The 22,967-nt window shown below is 50.4% G+C and overlaps 1 protein-coding gene across 5 annotated transcripts in view; it reads right to left on the bottom strand.

Moving 5' to 3' along the window:
- Positions 1-22,967, bottom strand: part of HIP1 (huntingtin interacting protein 1) — a 218,444-nt gene that overhangs the window by 112,482 nt on the left and 82,995 nt on the right. For 2 of the 5 annotated variants that reach the window (XM_033192731.1, XM_033192729.1), the window contains exon 1: positions 5,189-5,366. The exons of the other annotated variants lie outside the window; for them this stretch is intronic. In XM_033192731.1, the coding sequence (XP_033048622.1) occupies positions 5,189-5,206 (18 nt within the window). In that variant the 5' untranslated portion in view covers positions 5,207-5,366. Of the gene's footprint in view, positions 1-5,188; positions 5,367-22,967 lie in introns of those variants that run through there. 5 annotated transcript variants of the gene reach the window in all.

The following is a 22,967-nucleotide window of genomic DNA, read 5'->3' as shown; positions in this document are numbered from 1 at the left end:
ATTGTGGTGGTGCCTGCTTGTTGTTCCAGCTACTTGGGAGGCCGAGATGGGAGGATTGCTTGAGCCTAGGAGTTCGAGGCTGCAGTGAGCTATGATCGCACCACTGCACTCCAGCCTTGACAACAGAGCGAGACCTTGTCTCGAAAAAAAAAAAAAAAAAAAAAAACAGATAGAGGGGATTTACAAGGCTCAGAGTCCACATATAGACACTCATCCTTCTTTCCTAAGTCTTCTCCACTAGAGGACCCAGAGGCCAAAGGCCACGACCCCCAGCTCATCTTTTGAAATTACTTGTGTCCATTCTAGAATCTAGACACTAAATCTTTTTCCTCACCTTTTATTTATTATATCGCTATAGTGCATACTTTGACTGTCAGAGAACTGGACACAAGACCTGGTTCTCCCCCGGTATGGAATATCGGATGTCATTTTTCTGAACTAATTTTCTTATCTGTAAAACGTAGCCAATCATTTTGGCCCTGCCTTCCTCATGGGGTTGTAGTGAGAACAAGTGTGAAAATGCTTTTATATAGGCCAGGTGTGGTGGCTCATGCCCGTAATCTCAGCACTTTGGGATGCTGAGGCAGGAGGATCGTTTGAGGCCAGGAGTTCAAGACCAGCCTGGGCAACATAGAAGACTCCGTCTCTCCAAAAACAAACAAATAAATAAATAAAATAAAAAGTAGCCTCGCTTGGTGGCTCATGTCTGTGGTCTTAGCTACTCAGGAGGCCGAGGTGGGACAATAGCTTGAGCCTAGGAGTTCGAGGCTACAGTCAGCTACAATTGTGCCACTGCACTCCAGGCTAGGTGACAGAGACCGCGTCTCTAAAAAACAAAAAAAAAGAAAGAAAAAAATGCCTTGTACACTGCAAAGCACTGCAGAAATATAAATTGTTATGTAAACGGTATGTTCTTTGGTAATAATTGATAGTGTTGACTCCATTTTCTTTTTTTTTTTTTTGAGACGATCTCGCTCTGTCGCCCAGGCTGGAGTGTAGTGACCGGATCTTGGTTCACTGCAAGCTCCGCCTCCCGGGTTTACGCCATTGTCCTGCCTCAGCCTCCCCAGTAGCTGGGACTACAGGCGCCCGCCACCTCGCCCGGCTAGTTTTTTTGTATTTTTTAGTAGAGACGAGGTTTCACCGGGTTAGCCAGGATGGTCTCCATCTCCTGATCTCGTGATCCACCCGTCTCGGCCTCCCAAAGTGCTGGGATTACAGGCTTGAGCCAACGCACCCGGCCGACTCCATTTTCCAAATTACAGTACTGTGCATTCTCTGTGTTTAGTGAAAGGCACAGCCTCCATCATCAACCCCTAAAAGGCATCTGCACTTTCTCCCTGAGTGCAGGGTTAAACCAGCTCTCCCTTGGGCAGATATCTGATGTCATCAAAAATTCATGGGTCGCAGCAGCTGGTAAATCCACTGTCTCCGGTCGTGTGTACCCTCATTCACAAAAATCACCAGGCCTGGGAGAATTGGTCCCAAGAGCCGTCAGCTGAAATATGGCCTCTGGGCTCAGCTCTGCAGGCCAATCAAAAAATTAAAGCATGAGAGGGAAATCAAGAGTCACCTTAGGCCCAGATGACACCAGAGATCATCATGATCAGAACAGTCAAATCAGCCGGGCGTGGTGGTGGGCGCCTGTAATCCCGGCTACTCGGGAGGCTGAGGCAAGAGAATCGCTTAACCTGGGAGGAGGAAGTTGCAGTGAGCGGAGATCAAGCCACTGCACTCCAGCCTGGGTGACAGAGCGAGACTCCATCTTGGAAAAAAAAAGAACAGCCACCAGGTGTATGGAAGGCTTACTACTCCAGCTTCTATGCCTTAAAAGGATTATTTCCAACCTTCTCTATTATTATGTTCATGATACAAATGAGGGTAAGAGGTTACAGAAGAAACTTGCTCAAAATCATGCAGGGACACAGCGTACAGTGGCTCACACCTATAATCCCAGCACTTCGGGAGGCTCAGGTGGGTAGATTGCTTGAGCCCAAGAGTTCGACACCAGCCTGGGCAACATGGCAAAACTCTGTCTCCACAAAAAATACAAAAATTAGCTGGGTGTAGTGGTGTGCACCTGTCATCCCAGCTACCCAGGAGGCTGAGACTGGGAGGCTCGCTTGAACCTGGAAGGCAGAGGTTGCAAATGAACTGAGATTGTGCCACTGCACTCCAGCCTGGGCAACAGAGCAAGACCCTGTTTCAAAAAAAAAAAAAATCATGCAGAGGGCCAGGTGTGGTGGTTCACGCCTGTAATTCTAGCACTTTGGGAGGCTGAGGCGGGTGACTGTTTGAGCCCAGGAGTTTGAGACCAGCCTGGCCAACATGGTGAAACTCTGTCTCTACTAAAAAATACAAAAATTAGCTGGGCATGGTGGTGCGCACCTGTAGTCCCAGCTACTAGGGAGGCTGAGGCCTAAGAATTGCCTGAACCCGCAAGGCAGAGGTTGCAGGGAGCTGAGATCACGCCACTGCACTCCAGCCTGAGCGACAGAGGGAGACTCTTTCAAAAAAAAAAAAAAAAAATCACGCAGAGTCAGGTAAACTACAATCTGTTTTTTCTCACTCTGCATAAGCAAGAGAACTCTCCAAGGCTGATATTGGACTCTGCCAAGGATGTTCTGAAAGGCTGCATTTGAGGTCAAGCCTGCAGCCAAAGGCCCCTAGAGCAAGGACTTCAAACCAGAGATGGGAATTTAATGGCCAGAACAGAAAGTACTTTTGGCCTCTTGCAGGAATGAAAAGCAGACGCCAATTCCCCAGGGTGGGTAAGGTTCTTCTTGCTACACAGTCACAGGTCTGTGCTCTTTACAAAGAGCTGCAGACAATTGTTTCTGGACAGGGCGCTTGGCTGCTCAATGATTAATGAGAATCTAATATCACTTTTGTTTGGACCCCAAGCTAAAAGAGGAAAGAGGCAATAGATGCGCCGCCCCAGGGCATCAAAATTCTCCAGAGATTTCCCAGTGCTTACCGGCCAGGGTCAGAATGCCTTGGTTGGCATTCAAGGCCTTGCTGGTCTGGCCCCAAACAACCATCTCTATGTTTCCTGATTTCAGACCTCTGTACCAGCCAAATGTCTTCAGCCTCACCCAATGGGCTCTGCCCATCCTCTTCCTGCGATTCTCCCAACAGGCAATGCCTACCCCACCCAACCTCCAAGGGCCAACTGAGGTCTTGGTCTTCTATCTGAACTCTGCATTCCAGTCCTTTCTCAGACCCTCATGGTCCTCAAAGCTTTGGCCTTCTGATCTAGGCCTGTATTGGTGGCTAACTGTTGAGTTGGCCTGTATCTCTCTGGATCCTTCACTTTCATGCTAAGGGCCTTGAGAAGCAGGGAGGGAGGCCTTCAATGATGTTTCTTTGTGTTCTTTATCCAGCACTTGCTATAGAAATTATGAGAATTAAATAAACGCTGTTGATTAATGAGGGATGGATAGACAGAGGTCCCTGAGTCCTATAAGCTAGTCCTCGCAGGCCAAGCTTTGCAGGGAACCTGGGTGCAGGGCTGAGAGGATGCTCAGGGGTGATTTGGTTTAGTGGCCATTGGACTACAGTAGAGCTTCAAAGCTTCAGACCCCAAACCCCTTAATCATAGCCCAGACAGGTGACTCTTCTGGTCTTGCTCAGACACCTCTAGGAAAGAACTACTGCTTAGTTTTCTACATCTCCACCCCCATAGCTGCACAGAGGATTTTTTTTTTTTTTTTTTTTTGAGAGGAGTTCTAATACATGCCCAAAGAAAGTGAGCTTTCATGGCAGACAGACAGGGAATGCTGATCCAACCTCTGGGCACTCACTGCCCAGCCATGGACAGGTATTTCTCTCCAAATAAAGACAGGAACCCATGGAGCCCCTCACCCAGCTCCCAACCTCGGGGGCAATGCTCAGTCAGTCTGAGACTGATGCAGGCCATAGAAGAGGACTCTCACCTGTCATCAGCCCCCATCTCATTGTCTCCTAGCCAAGACAGAGTGCCAAAGGCCAGGGCCAGGCAGAGAACCAACCTCCCTTGGTTGCCTCGAAAGGGCACCCTCTGGGGAAAAGTAATGTAATTCTTAACAAGATAAACTCAAATTCTAGCATCTCCTCATCTCTATGGTAAGGGCAGACCCAGACCCTCTACCCTCCCCACCCCACGGCCCAAATACACACACACACACACACATACACACACACACACAGCTCCTTTCCTCGAAAGCCCTGATTGCCTCCCTCCCACAAGACCAGCCTGACACATAGGCCCTTGAGGTTGCAAGGCTGGACGGTAGAGACAGTACCCTGGTAGAAACTGGGGGTCGGGGTGGTCGAGATGGCAAAGGCACCCTTAAATCTCCATTCAGAGTGACAGCCAATCAAGACTCCTGGGAAAACCTGCAGTTTCCGGGCCTCCAGGTGCTCTCTGCAAACCCCCCTCCCATCAGAATTCCCCAAATCACATCCTGGTATCGGCTGAGAGCTGCTCCTTGGTCTCAATCAATAAGCAATGATTTCAAGCTCCTACTGTATTCGCGGTGGAGGTGGGGGTGGAGGGCTGCTCTGGGGGAGGGCACAGACCCCTCCAGAGAAGCCCATTTCTGAAGGAAAGGGGGAGTCACGCTTAGGAGGTGAAGGTGTTGGCTGCATCCCAGGCCCACTGAAGCTGGGGTTTCCAAGTAGCCAACCTAGAACCTCCCCCGTCTCTGCCAAGGGCTCCATTCCTGCCCCCTCACTTCCTAGGATGGTTGAAACCCTGGCTTCTCCCTGTCCTCCCAGCGCCACCTGTGCCTCCCTGCCCACGGGCTCAGCCCCACACATCTTCCCATCGATCTCCCGTAGGTGTGCGGGCAGGGGGCTCCGGAGGGCACCGTACAAGCCCCTTCCGGCGGCGCTGCCCTCCCTCTGCCCGGCAGGTCTCCCGAGGTGGGCGGCGAGCCCCGCAGCTCCGACCCTGGAGTCCAGCGCGATCTCCCGGGCAGCCCGGCGGCGGCGCGGCGGGAAAGCGAGAGCCCATCCCGGCCGGCCAGCCGCCTCCAGAATCCTGGCCCGGCTCCCTCCTCCGGCACGCCTGGAGTTGGGGCCAACAGGCAGGATCAACAATCCAGAAACTTTCAATGGATCGCGCCGGCTAGGAGGGGGAGAAGGGAGGGCGCCAGGGCTGGGGGGTGTGGAGGGGGCTCGGGGCAAAGCCCCTGCTCACACTTACCATCTTGCTCACATCCATGACCGAGGCTGCGGGGCACCCCCCCACCCCTGGAGATCCCGCTTCCCCCAAAGCGGCTCCCGGCTAATCGCGCCCCGAGGGTGCCATGCTGCTGGGAGGGCGGCCGGCAGGGCCCCCGCGGACCGGGGCAGGCGGCGGCGGCGGCGGCGGCACCGAGGCTGGACCGGAGAAAGGAAGGGGAGGGGGAGGGGAGGCGGTGAGGGGGAGGGGGAGGGGGAGGGGGGCGGGCGCGGAGCCGCAGCGCGCGCCGGGGGCGGGGGAGGCGCGGCCTCGCCGGCAGAGACCGGCGCGCCCGAGCCCCCGGGGACCGGGAAATCCCGGAATCAGCTGGCGGGGGCGCGGGGGGAGACCGGGAGGCGGGTTCCCGGGCCCGATCCCGCGGCCCCCGGGCGCGCACTGCGAGGGTGTGATTTGAATAACAAAAGGTGGCTTCTCCCCAGAGCTCCCGGTGGCGGGGATCGCGGAGCCCCGAGCCAGAGGCCGCCGGCCCGCCAGGGAGCGTGTGTGTGTGTGCGCCCGCGTGTGTGTGCATGCGTGAGTGTGCATGCATGCATGTGTTTTGGTGGTGGGATCAGTGGGACTCAGGAAGTGAGCAGGGGAGGTGGTGGAAAAGGAGGGAGAATGGGGGGCGCAGGAGGCTGACATTCCAGTGGGGGCAGGGGGTCTGCTCGGCCCCTCCCCACTTGGCTTCTCTGGACAAAGGGGGAATTCACAGCCAGTTGTTTGCCTCCTGCGGCTAATCTGGAGGGGCCTCCCGAATGAGTCTGGGGTCTCCAAACAGATGGGCAATTGGGAGGAAGTGGAACAGGTATCCCCAGGAAGGCTCTGAGCGTCCCCCTCCCACGTGAGCCACAGCCAGCCCTTCCTGGAGTGAGGGAAATTGGCTCCGTGGCTCCAAAATGATGTCTGCCCTGAGCTGGGAGCTCCTTTTCCTCAAGCCAGAATCCCGATGTGCCTTTCCTTATTCGATGCCGAAATGCACGGCAGACATTCCCCTCTGCAGTAGACACAGCTGGTGACCTCAAAAGAGCTCCTGTCAAATGCTCCTTTGGGGCAAGTTCTCCGGGAAAAGCCTGGCCATCCAAGCCTATAGTTTCAACACAGTCTGTCCCACCAAAATCAGATGGTAAGGTTTTGGATGCGGCAGGGACCTCAGAGTCCACCTAGACCAACCCCACTTTATACAGAGAGGAAACAGATCCAGAGAGGGAGAGGGAGGTGCCCCGGGTCACACACCTGGCAGGGACTAGGGGTCAGGGCAGACTTCAGTAAGGACCATCCAGTCCAAGCCCAGAAGGGCTTCCCAGGCTGCCACGGGGCAACCCTGAAGTTGGGGCTTGATGCCCCGGGGGCTCACTCCTGTAATCCCAGCACTTTACACCTGTAATCCTAGCACTTTGGGAGGCTTAGGCAGGCAGATTGCTTGAGGCCAGGAGTTCAAGACCAGCCTGGCCAAAATGACGAAACCCCCATCTCTACTAAAAATACAAAAATTAGCCAGGTGGGGTGGTGTGCGCCTGTAATCCCAGCTATTTGGGACTATAAGACAGGAAAATCACTTGAACCCAGGAAGCAGAGGTTTCAGTGAGCCAAGATCGCACCACTGCACTCCAGCCTGGATGACAGGAGACTCCGTCTCAATAGTAATAATAATAATAATAAATAATGAACAGGTGATGGGATCCAGAACAGCTGTGAGGCCAACCTCTGCACCCACATGAAGGGATCCACAGGAAGAGGCCCCGAGGAGAAGGCATCTCCCATCATGGCCCCAGGGCCTGCTGGGCTTGCCCTATCACGGCCCCTTCCCATCAAAGCTGAGTTCTTATCGATGAAATTGGAACTATTTATCTGCCTGCCTCCTAGGGGTATGTGAGAACATCGAGATATAAGAGATAATGTAAGCTGGGCTTGGTGGCTCACGCCTGTAATCCCAGCAATCTGGGAGGCTGAGGCAGGTGGATCACTTGAGGCCAGGAGTTCGAGACCAGCTGGGCAACATGGCAAAACTCCGTCTCTACTAAAAATACAAAAATTAGCTGGGTGTGGTGGCGCACGCCTGTAATCCCAGCCACTCGGGAGGCTGAGGCAGGAGAATCACTTGAGCACCGGAGGCAGAGGTTGCAGAGGGCCAAGATCACGCCACTGCACTCCAGCCTGGGTGGCAGAGCGAGACTAGGGTCTTGCTATGTTGCACAGGCTGGTCTCAAGCTCCTGGACTCAAGCAATCCACCTGCCTCAGCCTCCCAAAGTGCTGGGATTATAGGTGTGAGCCACCATGCCCAGCCTTCCCTCTATTTTTATTTGTTTTTTCTTTTTTGGTTTTCCTTTTCTTTCTTTTTTATTTGCTCCTTGTTTCTTTTTTTTTTTTTTTTTTTTTTTTTAGACAAAGTCTCATACTTGTTGCCCAGGCTGGAGTGCAATGGTGCGATCTTGGCTAACCACAACCTCTGCCTCCTGGGTTCAAGAAATTCACCTGCCTCAGCCTCCTGAGAAGTTGTGATTACAGGCATCCGACACCATGTCCAGCCCTGGCTAATTTTGTGTTTTTAGTAGAGACGGAGTTTCTCCATGTTGGTCAGGCTGATCTCAAACTCCTGACCTCAGGTGATCCTCCCGCCTCAGCCTCCCAAAGTGCTGGGATTACAGGCGTGAGCCACTGCATCCAACTGTTTCTCTATTTTCACAATCTGTTCTTCCTCCTGTTTTCTGGCTCAACTAATGGTCCTACCTCCACTGAGCTGGTTAAGCTGGAAATTTCAAAGGCAGCCTTAATTCCTCCAGCAACAATCCCCGCTCCCACTCCATCTAATCAGGTCCCACATTCCTGCGATTCTTCCTTGTACATAGCTTCCAATCTACATCTTACTGACTGTTCCTTCCCTGGATAAGACTTTTGACAACAGCCTCTGCCTCCAGTCTCTTCCTGTCCAATTAATCATATACACATCTAATTGTGACTCCCCACCGGCCAGCCCATCCCAAATAGAAAAAAAAGAAAAAAACAACAGGCCAGGTACAGTGGCTCATGCCTGTAATCTCAGCACTTTGGGAGGCCGAGGTGGGAGGATTGCTTGAGGCCAGGATTCGAGACCAGCCTGGGGAACAGAGTGAGACTCTGTCTCCAAAACAAAACAAAAAAGACTCTTCTGGCCGGGTGCGATGGTTCATGCCTGTAATCCCAACACTTTGAGAGGCTAAGGCGGGTGGATCACCTGAGGTCGGGAGTTCAAGACTAGCCTGGCCAACATGGTGAAACCGTCTCTACTAAAAATACAAAAATAGCCAGGAGTGGTGGCGCGTGCCTGTAACCCCATCTAGTCGGGAGGTTGAGGCAGGAGAATCACTTGAACCCGGGAGACAGAGGTTGCAGTGAGCTGAGATTGTGCCACTGCACTCCAGCTTGGGCCACAGAATGAGGCTCTGTCTCAAAACAAAACAAAACAAAAAACAAAACCCTTCTATGGTTCATTTGGTTCTCAATACTATAGATATATCTGCTCCCATTCTTGTCTATCCTCTCATCCTCCCACCCTGCCCATCCATCCAACTGCTCATCTGTGCCCAGGATGCTTCTGGAACGTCCTTCTCTCCTCCTGAGCTTAGAAGTGTCTTTCTCATCCTTCAGGACTAACCTCAAATGTTACCTTCCCTGACCCATCTGGAGACAGCTGGTCCCTCGGGAGTCCCTTCCCACAATGGACAGCTTTGAACACAGCCTGCATCTCCCTAGGATGGGAGCGTCTGAGCCCAGGACTCCCTGGCTCACCTGTAAGCAAACTCAGGCCAAACATTGGCCTCACTGGTCTTTGAATCTTGAGTGCCCTGCCCCTTACTTCCAGCTGGAATTCCACCCCCACAGCACTCCACGTTTAACATCCACTGAAAAGCACAGAACAGGGCTAGAAGGCTCTCAGTTCCCTGACATAATTCAAACAGAAGGTGCGGTAGACACGTCTTGGTAGCGGCTGACACCTATTGGTGAATCGCGATTCTGCAGCCTAGCCCTAAAGACCACACAGGTTCTCACTGCCAGGCTCTGGCAAGGCTTTATAGTCTCTTTTAGGGACACAGAAGTCCATTAATTCCCAGTAATGATATTTAAGCCAAACAATATTGCTTATGAAAGGGCTTTAGGTAACATATGTTACTATGCTAATGCTAGTAGTAGGCGTATGCAGAGGGCTGTAATGTTTACAAAAGGCATTTTTACTCATTATTTCATCTGACCCTTAAAAAGTCAGGAAAGGGGCCAGTTGTGGTGGCTCATTCCTGTAACCCCAGCACTTTAGGAGGCCAAGGCAGGAGGATGGCTTGAGCCCAGGAGTTCAAGACCAGCCTAGGCAACATAGTGAGATCCCCATCTCTATTTCCATTTACATTAATTTTTTTAAGTCAGGAAAAGCATATAATGGGATTATTATTATAATGCCTATTTTGCAGGTATTGTGGAAGAGTGCATGGATGAGACCTGGGAAGGGCAGTGGGTTGGGGAGGGGTAGTGTAAAGGTTCTGTAACTTTGCCTATAGTGTTTTAATTTTTATAAGGAGAATGTAATGAAATGTTATTACCTGCAATTATAATGATGGCTATTAAAAGAAATAAGAGAGTATGACCGGGCGCGGTGGCTCACACCTGTAATCCCAGCACTTTGGGAGGCCCAGGTGGGTGCACCACTTGAGGTCAGGAATTCAAGACTAGCCTGGCCAGCATGGTGAAACCCCATCTCTACTAAAACCACAAAAATTAGCTGGGCATGGTGGTGGGCACTTGTAATCCCAGCTACTTGAGAGGCTGAGAGAGGAGAATTGCTTGGTCCTGGGAGGCGGAGGTTGCAGTGAGCCAAGATCACACTGCTGCACTCCAGCCTAGGTGACAGAGCGAGACTCTGTCTCAAACAAACAAACAAACAAACAAAACCAAAATGGAAATAAGAAAGTATGGGTAGGCCCTGGAGCCAGACAGATCTCAAGTTGAATTTTGGCTCCATTTCTTTCTAGATATGAGCAAGTTCCTTAACCTCTCTGAATTTCAGTTTTCTTACCTGAAAAACAGGCTAATAAACATGATTCCTTCCAGGGTCAATGTAAGAATTAAGTAAACTCATGTACATAAAGCACCCAGCACAGTGGGTGACTGGCTCTTGGCTCGACGCACCTGTCTCTCAGCTTACTTGGTGGCTAGCTCTTGGAAGCTTCTGGATAATTATTTGTTTTGTTTTGTTTTTGAGTCAGAATTTCACTCTTGTTGCCCAGGCTGGAGTGCAATGGCACAGTCTCAGCTCACTGCAACCTCCGCCTCCCAGGTTCAAGCGATTCTCCTGTCTCAGCCTCCCGAGTAGCTGGGATTACAGGTAAGCACCATCACACTCGGCTAATTTTTGTATTTTTAGTAGAGATGGGGCTTCGCCATGTTAGCCAGGCTGGTCTTGAACTCCTGACCTCAGGTGATCCACCTGCCTCGGCCTCCCAAAGTTCTGGGATTACAGGTGTGAGCCGCTGCACCCGGCCTGGATTGTTTCTCTTAGAACTAAAAATGGAACTACCATCTGACGTGGCAATCCTGTTACTGGGTATCTACCCAAAGGAAAATAGATCATTCTGCCCAAAAGACACCTGCACTCGTATGTTCATCAAAGCACTATTCACAATAGTAAAGATATGGCATCAATCCAGGTGCCCATCAACAGTGGGTTAGATAAGGAAAAGGTGGTACATATCCAACAAGGAATATTATGCTGCCATAAAAAGGAATGAAATCATGTTCTGTGCAGCAACATGGATGCAGCTGGAGGCCGTTATCCTAAGTGAATTAACACAGAAACAGAACACTGCATGTTCTCACTCATAAGTGGGAGCTCAACATTGGGTGCAAGTGGACATAAAGATTGGAACACCAGACACTGGGGACTCCAAAAGGGAGGAGGGGACAAGTGTTGAAAAACTACCTATTGGGTACTGTGCTCACTATCTGGATGACGGGATCATTAGAATCTCAAACCTCAGCATCACACAATATACCCATGTAACAAACCTGCACATGTATTTTCCCTTGAATCTAAAATGAATTTTTTTTTAGATAGAGTCTTGCTCTGTTGCCCAGGCTGGAGTGCAGTGGTGCAATCTTGGCTCACTGCAACCTCCACCTCCCGGGTTCAAGTGAGTCTCCCACCTCAACCTCCTGAGTAGCTGGGATTACAGGCGCCTGCCACCACGCCCAGCTAATTTTGTGTGTGTGTATTTTTAGTAGAGACAGGGTTTCACCACGTTGACCAGGCTGGTGTAGAACTCCTGACCTCAGGTGATCCACCGCCTTGGCCTCCCAAAGTGCTGGGCTTATGAGTGTGAGCCACCTCGCCCGCCCACAGTCATTAAATCTAATGAGCAGCTGTGCAGTGCTTTGCTGACCACACAGTCTACAAGTGGAAGCCACTTACCTGCAGCATGCTGGGGGCATGGCCAAATGCTGCCTATGCTGTCCTCTCTGATGCTCCCAGCAACCCTCACCAATGTGGACACTGAGATACAGAGACATTAGTGACCTGCCCAGGATCTTGCAGGGAGTAACCACGATCGGTCATCTACTTGCCTGTTCCTTGCTTCCCCCCAAATCCACAGCCCCCTTTCCCCAGGGGTCCACTCGGCACAGCAAGGGCTGAGATCACTTTTGGCTGACAATCTGTCAGCCTTTTAGGAGCGAGGCCATCCGCTGGGATATGTCTGCCCCATGGCACTCTCTGGGCACCAGCTGGGGATGTTGGAGCTGCCCCTGGGGAGCCCCGAGAGCTGCAGCATAAATGAGAAATGAGATGAGGCCTGCAGCGCCACTTAGAGCCAAGAAAAGGTCAAGTGCTCTGCAATCATCAGGTCCTCTCCAGGACCAACGTCAGACTAGAGAGGGGGGCAGATCCGACAGGGCCCAGGAGCGTAGCCCACTACATAAGGTGCCTGGAATTGGCCCACGCTGGTTAGGAAAGGGCCAGGGCCTCCTAAGAGGGAGGGCTTAGAGGCTCCGAGTACCCACTCACTCTGGTACCAACAAAAATGTGCATGAACATGGCCGGGCACGGTGGCTCACACCTATAATCCCAGAATTTTGGGAGGCTGAGGCGGGCAGATCACCTGAGGTCAGGAGTTCGAGACTAGCTTGGCCAATATGGTGAAACCCCATCTCTACTAAAAATACAAAAGAGAAACAATTGACCAGGTACAGTGACACGTGTCTGTAAATCCCAGCTACTCGGCAGGCTGAGGCAGGAGAATCGCTTGAACCCAGGAGGCAGAGGTTGCAGCGAGCCGAGATTGCGCCACTGCACTCCAGCCTGGGTGACAGAGCGAGACTCCGTCTCAAAAAACAAAACAAAACAAAACAAAAAATTGTGCAGAAACCATGTGACTCAGCCTCAGTTTTATCCTCTGTGAATCTAGGATTCTGGTTCTAGTCCTGCTTACCCATGGCTGCTTTTGGGACTTTCACTGCTGCTAAGCCATCTCAGAAGTGTGCTTCCCTTCAGCGGAAGGGACACATGAAAGGCAGAATGAGTGGACGAACAATAGTTTCAAATCAAGAGAAAAGTTCTCCCGGAGCTCTCAGGCAATTCACCAGGATGCTCTGGGTCAGGGTGTGCATGGCTGCTCCAAGGCCCTGCTGGCCCTGGCAACAGCTTGTTGGTCTGCAGGGACCTGGACAGACCAGCCAGGTCTGTCCCCATTTTGGGAGGCACCGTGCACTCACACATGTGGATGCAGCTGTGAAGGGGAAGATCAGGGTGCAGCGTGCTTGAAGAGGTGGGGCAGCGGGGCTGAACACGAGTGGCAGTGTGACCAGGTGTGAGACATGGTGTGAGCCAGGTGAGTTCTGTGCTGGAAGCAGAGCCATCTCACTGAGCAGATACACAGGGAGGGTGAGGGAGTTCCAGCTGGGCAAGGAGTTTCAGCTAGAACCCTTAGGTCCTCCTGTGTAGGCCACAGAAAGCCAGCACAAGCTGCTATGCAGGGAGGGGTATGCTGGTCAGCCAGCCAAAGACAGACTCAGGTACAAAACACTGGGCACTTCTTGGCTTTTGGAGCTCCAGCTGAGGCTGACTGGGGTAGCTGGGGCTGGTTGGAGTAGCTGAGGGCTGGTTGGAGTAGCTGAGGCCGGTTGGAGTAGCTGGGGCTGGTTGGAGTAGCTGAGACTGGTTGGAGTAGTTAGGGCTGGTTGGAGTAGTTGGGGCTGATTGGAGTAGCCGGGGCCGGTTGGAGTAGATGAGGCTGGTTGGAGTAGCTGGGGCTGGTTGGAGTCACTGGGTTCCTGGAGGAGCATCAAGTCTCAAAGGGTGACTCCTATGGGCCCTGCTCTGTAGATTCAGTGGAGACCTCTGAACACTTTGCCCCAATATTAATAGATCTGTTTTTCCTCCTGACACTGCTGTTCCCCCCATATTAAACACAGGTGTCCATGGTCCCTTTCCACAGATTTCACATCACAGGGGAAAGGGTGACTTCAAGTGTGGCTGAGCTATATAGAGATGCCAAGTGCACCCCCAGAACCTTTCCATTCTGCAAGATAGACCCCCTAAGCTGCCAGAAGTCAGGGGGTGCAGGTGAGCCAGGAAGACAGAAGCCTGAAATGGGGCCATGGCTTCAAGAAGGGGGCAAGGAGAGACATGAGATGTGCTGTGGGAAGGAAGGTGGCACAGAGACAGCCTGCCCAGAGAGCAGACCCTGGGACTGGGAGGCAGTGGGGACATTAAGAGGAATCAGGGTCAGGCTCGGTGACTCAGGCCTATAATCCCAGCACTTTGGGAGGCCAAGATGGGAGGATTGCTAGGAACATTTTTTTTTTTTTTTTTAAGACAGAGTTTTGCTCTCGTTACCCAGGCTGGAGTGCAATGGCACGATCTTGGCTCACTGCAACCTCCGCCTCCTGGGTTCAAGCATTTCTCCTGCCTCAGCCTCCTGAGTAGCTGGATTACAGGCATGTGCCACCACATCTGGCTAATTTTGTATTTTTAGTAGAGATGGGGTTTCCCCATGTTGGTCAGGCTAGTCTCGAACTCCCGACCTCAGGTGATCAGCCCACCTCAGCCTTGAGTGTTGGGATTACAGGCGTGAGCCACCACACCCAGTCTGGAAGATTTTTAAATGAAATCATAGCAAAGCACTTTTCCAATGCTCCTTGCCCTTTGAGTGAACCTAAATTACTATTAGTGGTAGTAGCGGCCAGTGACACTGAACACTATTTTCCAAGCACCCACTATGCATGGCCATGCCTACCTCTGAATCTGAGAGGTCAGAAATAAAGGAGCCAGACACAGAGTGGAGGAAAACAGAGGTTGTTGTTGCGGCTGCGGTTCCTCACCCCAGCTGCACACTCCAATTACCTAGGAAGCCTGGGCCCCGCCCCAGGGATTCTGATGTAATGGGTCTGGGATCAGCCTGGGCATCAGAACTTTAAACTTCCCCTAGGAGGTTGTGATGTGTAGCCAAGACTGTGAACAACTGAACTACCGCAGCCAGGACTCAGAAACCACCCCCCGCCTGGTCTTGGCTGAAGCTGAGGGCTGCAGGAAGCGAGGAAGTGTGGCACTTCCCTTACTGCTTCTCCTACGCGGGGAATTTCCAGGCTCCCACCTGGAATTTTCCATCCCTTGGTCAAAGGTCCAGCATAGGTCGAGACCTCTGAACGCTTTGCCCCTGATATTAATAGATTTGTTTTTCCTCCTGACACTGCTGTTCCCCCCATATTAAACCCAGGTGTCCATGGTCCCTTTCCACAGATTTCACATCACAGGGGGAAGGGTGACTTCAAGTGTGGCTGAGCTATATGGAGATGCCTAGTCTACTCCCAGAACCTTTCCATTCTGCAAGACAGACACCCCTAAGAAAAACACCTGACCTGGTCTTAGGATCCCACTATTATCTGGTGGGTTCTGGGCAGCAAAGATCCGCCGGATTTCTAAAGCCTCTCCAGGCAGGCTGCGGGTGGCCGGCAGGGGTCAGAGGGCCTTTTAGAAGCACCAGGACAGACAAGAGCCACTCAGCCAAGTCCCTGAGTCAGCAAACAGCCTGGACACCTTGGCTCGGGGTGCCCCAGGCTGCCAGACCTCTCTGCCCCTGCCCGCCAAATCCTCCCTGTAAGTGGTAATTTGGAGCACCCTTAATGTTCAGGAGCTTCCAGCCTTGTACTGGGAGAGGTTTTTCCACCGCTTCTCCCCTGGAGGACAAGTCCAGGGACGTGTCTCTTCCCAGTTATCTCTCTCTCTCTCTCTTTTTTTCTTTTTTGAGACAGAGTGCCCCTCTGTCACCCAGGCTGGAGTGCAGTGGTGCGATCTTGGCTCACTGAAACCTCTACCTCCTGGGTTCAAGCGATTTTCCTGTCTTAGTCTCCCGAGTAGCTGGGATTACAGGCACACACCACCTCGTCTGTCTAATTTTTGTATTTTTAGTAGAGACGGGGTTTCGCCATGTTGGCCAGGCTGGTCTCAAACTCCTGGCCTCAAATGATCCAAAGTGCTGGGATTACAGGCATGAGCCACCCCACCTGGCTCTGCCCAGTTATCTCCAAAGCAGTGTTCCAGGAGCATGGACCAGGCTGAGGGCAGGAAGTACCAGCTCAGAGTCGCCTGTAGTGGCTCAGAGCTGGTGTCCCCGCCCTGGGGAGGTTGGCAGCCAGGCTAATTCCATGTTATCACGGCTTACAGGAAGCCAGCTTGGCCCGGCTGTCAGCCAGCAGCAATTTACCGGCCTTGGGGGCAGAGGGAGGGAGAAGAGGGAAGAGAAAGGAAAACACAGCCCTCTCCCCATTACACAAAAAATTGATCCTGGGTTATTTTAGGTGCTTATTCATCCCACACATTTCTTTTTGAGAGCCACGACATGAGCTCTGCAACCAAAGCCATTTAGCAAGAGACAGCTGCCCACATAGGTGGAGGGAGGGGCATGGGAGGACTCAGCCCGCATAAAAACGGGGGAGGGTGAGAGGGTCTTCAAGGACCTGAGGCCAGGTACGGTGGCTCACGCCTGTAATCCTAGCACTTTGGGAGGCAGGTGGATCACCTGAGGTCAGGAGTTTGAGACCAGCCTGGCCAACATGGTGAAACCCCGTCTCCATGAAAAATACAAAAATTAGCTGGGCCTGGTGGCACGTACCTGTAATCCCAGCTACTCGGGAGGCTGAGGCAGGAGAATTGCTTGAACCCAGGAGGCAGAGGTTTCAGTGAGCTAAGATTGTGCCACTGCACTCCAGCCTGGGTGACAGAGTGAGACTGTCTCAAAAAAAAAAGCACTATATGTATGTTAATTTTTTCATTGTTTTAAGTTTACATTTTTTTTTTTTTAAGAGATAGGGTGTTGCTCTGTTATCTGGAGTGCAGTGGTGCGATTGTAACTCACTGCAGCCTCCAACTCCTGGACACAAACAATCCTCTCACCTCAGCCTCCTGAGTAGTCAGGACTACAGGTGCACGCCCCTGTTCCTGGCTAATTTTTAAACTTTTTGTAGAAATGGCGTCTTGTTTTTGTTGCCCGGGCTGGTCTTGAACTCCTGGGCTCAAGAGATCCTCCTACCTTGGCCTCCCAAAGTGCTGGGATTACAGGCATGAGCCACCATGCCCAGCTACATGTTAATTATTACTGCTAGTGAAAAAAAAACACAACTCATTTATACTATATTAGAGTAGGATAGAATGTGAAGATCAGAGCCACAGAAAGTCTGAAGTGGGGAAGAGGTAAAATAGAAAGTCATATTCACAGTCGAACTCCTACCAATGATGAGTGTGGAAGAGGCTTTATATCTTTTTAGATGTGAATGCTAAAACTTAGTTTCTCCCCGTGAACAGGGTAATACCCACTCTTGAGGGTCGTAAAGGGTTAATGCAAATAGAAGCCCCCAGCGAAGCTCACAGGAGGTGCTTCTGAGGTCAGCTGAGGGTGACAGTTAATTCCATGTGTCAACATGATTGGGCCACGGGGTGCCCGGATATTTGACTAAACAGTGTATGTGGGTGTGTCAGTGAGGGGGTCTCTGAAAACCCTAGTAAATAACATATATATGTCAACTGCATTCATTAGGATATGTGATCTGGGTAATAAAGGTTTGGGAGAAAAAAAAACAAAAAACAAATCTGATCTCATTAAGCAGAGGAATTCCTATTCCTCCCCAGGCTGGGGGTCTGCTCTGGGAATCTTACTGGCAATGAAGCACTTGATGAGATGTGGCCACAACTGTCAGATATCACACACATCAAGCCTTAGGCACACACTAGTTATGTAATCTGAGGCATCTTACTCTCTGTGGACCCCAGGGTGTCTAGTCATAAAATAGGTACAGACTAGGCATGGTGGCTTACACCTGTAATCCCAGCACTTTGGGAGGCTGAGGTGGGTGGATCACCTGAGGTCAGGAGTTTGAGACCAGCCTGGCCAACATGGTGAAACCCTATCGCTACTAAAAATACAAAAAATAGAAAACTTAGCGGGCTGTGGTAGTGCATGCCTGTAGTCCCAGCTAATCAGGAGGCTGAGGCAGAAGGATCACTTCAGCACAGGAGGTTGAGGCCTTATGCCTGTAATCCCAGCACTTCGGGAGGCTGAGGTGGGTGGATCACCTGAGGTCAGGAGTTTGAGACTAGCCTGGCCAACATGGTGAAACACTATCGCTACTAAAAATACAAAAAATTAGCCAGGCATTGTGGTGGGCGCCTGTAATCCCAGCTACTTGGGAGGCTGAGGGACTTGTTCTCGGACCACTGAGTGATCGCCGGGGCCAAGGCCTTTGTCTTTCTCATTCGTGGCTGAATCCCTGCCTCCCGAGCTGTGCCTGGCATGGAGCAGACATTCAGTTAGTACTTGTTGAATCTGTGAGTGAATGCATGCAAGAAATCACTTCACTGTGCCAGGTCCTATTCTGAGTGCTGGGCACACAAGGTCTTTGCACTCCAGCCTGGGTGACAGAGTGAGACTCTGTCTCAAAAAAAAAAAAAAAGAAAAAGAAAAATAAAGAAAAAGAGAAGACTAGCAAAGAAAATAAATAAGCCAGACGCAAAGGGATAAATATTGTATGAGTACACTTATATGAGGATCTAGAATAAGCAAAGTCATGTTAACACAAAGTAGATTATTAGTAAGAGTTTCTGTTTGGGGTGATGAAATATTATGGAAATAGCAGGGATTGTTGTACAGCATTATAGATGTAATTAATGCCACTGAATTGTATACTTAAAAAATGGTCACAGGCTGCATGCAGTGGCTCATGCCTGTAATCCCAACACTTTGGGAGGACAAGGTGGGTGGATCACTTGAGGTCCACTTGAGGTCATGAGCCTGGCCAACTTGGTGAAACCACATCTCTACCAAAAATACAAAAATAAGCCGGGCATGGTGGCGCTTGCCTATGGTCCCAACTACTCAGGAAGCTGAGGCGGGAGGATCACTTGAGCCTGGGAAGTCAAGGCTGCAGTGAGCCATGATCGCACCATTGCACTCCAGCCTGGGTGACAGAGCGAGACTCTGTCTCAAAGAGAAAAAAAAAAAATAAAATGGTGACAATGGCAAACTTTATGTTATATATATTTTATCCCAATTTTTTTTTTTTAAAAAAGCACAAACATACACATACCAAAACAGATGGTAGGCACAGACCATGGGTTAGTGAAATAGACCAAATCTATATATTTATCGGAATTTAGTTTATAATAAAGGTGGCATTTCAAATTAGTAGGGAAAGGGCAGGCTATTCAGGTGGTACCAAACAGTGAGAAGAAATTCTCACTCTGGGGGAAAAATATCCCAGCTTGCGTAAGCAGCCAAAGGCACAAAGCAAAGCTATGAACTTAGAAAAAAAAGAAAAATCTGTTTACAACTTTAGTATTGAGAAGACCTTTTCCTTTTTGAGACGGAGTCTCATTTTTATTGCCCAGGCTGGAATGCAATGGCGTGATCTTGGCTCACCACAACCTCCGCTTCCTGGGTTTAAGCAATTCTCCTGCCTCAGCCTCCCAAGTAGCTGGGATTACAGGTGCCTGCTACCATGCCTGGCTAATTTTTGTATTTTTAGTAGAGACAGGTTCTCCATGTTGGTCAGGCTGGTCTCGAACTCCCGACCTCAGGTGATCTGCCTGCCTCAGCCTCCCAAAGTGCTGGGATTACAGGCGTGAGCCACTGCGCCTGGCTGAGAAGACCTTCTTAAGCAAGATATAGAATGATGAAACCGTAAAGGAAAATATTTGTCCTGCAGTGGTACAGTCTTTGAACAAGACAATCTGGCAGGGTCTAATGAATTTCAAATACACACATAGTCTGACCCCCTGGGAATCTATCCTAGAGGAATGTTCCCACAAATTCAGCGAGCCATGTTCAAGGACATTCCCTGAAGCACTGTCCCCGAGGGAAAGGCAAAAACAACGTGAATGTTCCAGCAATAGTAGAAAGTTGACCCGGCAATCCCAAAGGAAAATAAATCGTTCTGCCAGAAAGACATATGCACATGTATGTTTATTGCAGCACCATTTACTTCAATAGACATGGAATTAACCCAGGTGCCCATCCATGGTAGACTGGAGAAAGAAAATGTGGTACATATACACCATGGAATACTATGTAGCCATAAAAAAGAACAATATTGGCCAGGCATGGTGGCTTATGCCTATAATCCCAGCAGTTTAGGAGGCGAGGTGGGTGGTTCAACTGAGGTCAGGAGTTTGAGACCAGCCTGGCCAACATGGTGAAACTCTGTCTCTACTAAAAATACAAAAATTAGCCGGTCGTGGTGGCAGGCGCCTGTAATCCCAGCTACTTGGGAGGCTGAGGCAGGAGAATCGCTTGAACCTGGGAGGCGGAGATTGCAGTGAGCTGAGATTGCGCCATTGCACTCCAGCCTGAGGGACAAGAGTGAGACTTGGTCTCAAAAAAAAAAAAAAAAAGAAAGAAAAGAAAAAAGAACAATATCATGTCCTTTGCAGCACATAGATGCAGCTGGAGGTCATTTTCCTAAGTGATTAAACAGAAAAGAAACAGAAAACCAAATATTGCATGTTCTCACTTATAAGCGGTGCTAAACACTGAGTGCACGGACACAATGCTGGGAAGAATAGACCCTGGGGACTCCAGAATGCAAGAGGGAAGGAGGGGGAGAAAGGTTGAAAAACTACCTGTTAATATTAGGTATTATATGGGCGATGGGATCATTTGAAGCCCAAACCTTAGCATCACACAATATATCCATGCAACAAACCTGCACATGTACCCCCTGAATCTAGAATTTAAATACACACACACCCACACACATTTAAATGAAGGAAAAGAAAGTTAGGGTGCTTTCATACTAAGAACTACTACGCAGGAGTTAAAAAGAATGTGGTTGATCTAAAAATATCAACAGATAAAAATTTCAAAAATTTCAAAAACAAACTCTACACCCTGGGACACTCCAAAAGGATTTACTTGCTGCCTTGCCAGCCTCTTCCTCATATTTTTTAAAGACAGAATCTTGCTCTGTTGCCCAGGCTGGAGTGCAGTGTTGTGATCTCGGCTCACTGCAGCCTTCACCTCCCGGGTTCAAGTGATTCTCTTGCCTTCCCAGTAGCTGGGATTACAGGCGCCTGCCACCACACCCAGCTAGTTTTTGTATTTTTAGTAGAGATGGGGTTTCACCATGTTGGCCAGGCTGGTCTCGAACTCCTGACCTCAGGTGATCCCCCCCTGCCTTGGCCTCCCACAGTGTTGGGATTACAGGCGTGAGCCACTGTGTCCGGCCTCTTCTTCATTTTTTGAAGGAATTCTGGAGGGTGGAGAACAAATCTGCCCAGCTTCAGGACTAGTTTGTGGAGGTCATTTGAAGACCTGCCAGGATTGAGAAAAGGGTTGGAATGTCCTCCCAGCAGCTAAATTTTGCGGGCAGGAAAGGAGGCACAGAGGTCGCTGGGTTTGGGTATTGGCATGTGTGCAGTGGGAGCCAAGGGAGGAAAAAGGGAAGGAGAAAGGCTGTCAACAGCAGGAGGCCGGGCGCCACGGCTTGTGCCTGTAATCCCAACACTTTGGGAGGCCAAGGTAGGAGGATCACTTGAGCCCAGGAGTTCCAGACCAGCCTGGCAACATGGCAAAACCCCGTCTCTACAAAAAAAAAAAAAAAAAAAAAAAAAAAAATCACCTGTAGTACTAGCTACTCAGGAGGCTGAGGTGGGAGGATCATCTGAGCCTGGGGAGGCTGCAGTGAGCTGTGATTGTGCCACTGCACTCCAGTCTGGGTGACAGAATGAGACGCCATCTCAAAAAAACCACACACATACACACAAAAACAAACAAACGAACAAACAAAAAATAGGAAGAAAGCAAACTAAGGCAGGAGTATGCGAATGTGAAAACGGCCAGGGCATACATACCAAGTACAGTGAAATTCCAGTGACTCGCCAGTCATTCGCTGGGTGGAAACACATCAAGTGATATTGACATGTCCTCACACACTGCTTTGGGTCATTTTGTCTCGTCCTACTTCTGGCCAGTCCCAGGGTTGAAAGCGTTATGGCAAACCCAGAGCAATCTTGCAAATGGCTTTCCGCCAAATCCTGAAGCCTGCTAAAATGTTTGGCCTTGGACTCACTAGGTGTTCTAGCATCCCGCACGCTGGTGCCTATAACACTCCCCTTCTTCTAGCTCCTTCCCATCTTAGTAAGGGGAGGGAATGCCTGTTGCCGGACGTGCATCCTCATCTTTAATATTCACAATGCTTTGTGACAATTACTGTTATTAGAAAGGCAAGCAGGGCCAGCCGCGGTGGCTCATGCCTGTAATCCCAGCACTGTGGGAGGCCGAGGTGTGTAGATCACTTGAGGTCAGGAGTTGGAGACCAGCCTGGCCAACCTGGCAAAACCCCATCTCTACAAAAAATACAAAAATTAGCCAGGTGTGGTGGCACACACCTGTAATCCCAGCTACTCGGGAGGCTGAGGCAAGAGAATCACTTGCCTGGGAGGCAGAGGTTGTGGAGAGACAAGATTGAGCCACTGGACTCCAGCCTGGTGACAGAGCGAGACTCCATTTCAAAGAAAAAAAAAAAAAAAAAGAAAGCTAGGCAAGAACAAGGCCAGAAACAGGATCAGACCTGGGGCTATTCGCCTCAAAAGCTCATGGTCTTCCCCTTAGCGGATGCTGCTAAGAAAGCATTTTATTGAGTACCCACTATATGTGAGCACTTTTAAGTGCTCCAAGGGATGTAAAATAACTCAGGTGGGTGGATCACGAGGTCAAGAGATCGATATCATTCTGGCCAACATAGTGAAACCCAGTGTCTACTAAAAATACAAAAATTAGCTGGGCGTAGTGGTGTGCACCTATAGTCCCTGCTACTCAGGAGGCTGAGGCAGGAGAATCGCTTGAACCCGGGAAGCAGAGGTTGCAGTGAGCCATGATAGCGTCATTGCACTCCAGCCTGGCAACAGAGCAAGACTCTGTCTCAAAAAAACAAACAAACGAACAAACAAAAAATAGGAAGAAAGCAAACTAAGGCAGGAGTATGCGAATGTGAAAACGGCCAGGGCATACATACCAAGTACAGTGAAATTCCAGTGACTCGCCAGTCATTCGCTGGGTGGAAACACATCAAGTGATATTGACATGTCCTCACACACTGCTTTGGGTCATTTTGTCTCGTCCTACTTCTGGCCAGTCCCAGGGTTGAAAGCGTTATGGCAAACCCAGAGCAATCTTGCAAATGGCTTTCCGCCAAATCCTGAAGCCTGCTAAAATGTTTGGCCTTGGACTCACTAGGTGTTCTAGCATCCCG

This window comes from Trachypithecus francoisi, unplaced genomic scaffold (assembly GCF_009764315.1).
Source record: "Trachypithecus francoisi isolate TF-2019V2 unplaced genomic scaffold, Tfra_2.0 Lachesis_group4, whole genome shotgun sequence".
Taxonomy (NCBI): Eukaryota; Metazoa; Chordata; class Mammalia; order Primates; family Cercopithecidae; genus Trachypithecus; species Trachypithecus francoisi.
This window is presented reverse-complemented; position numbering and strand designations above follow the sequence as displayed.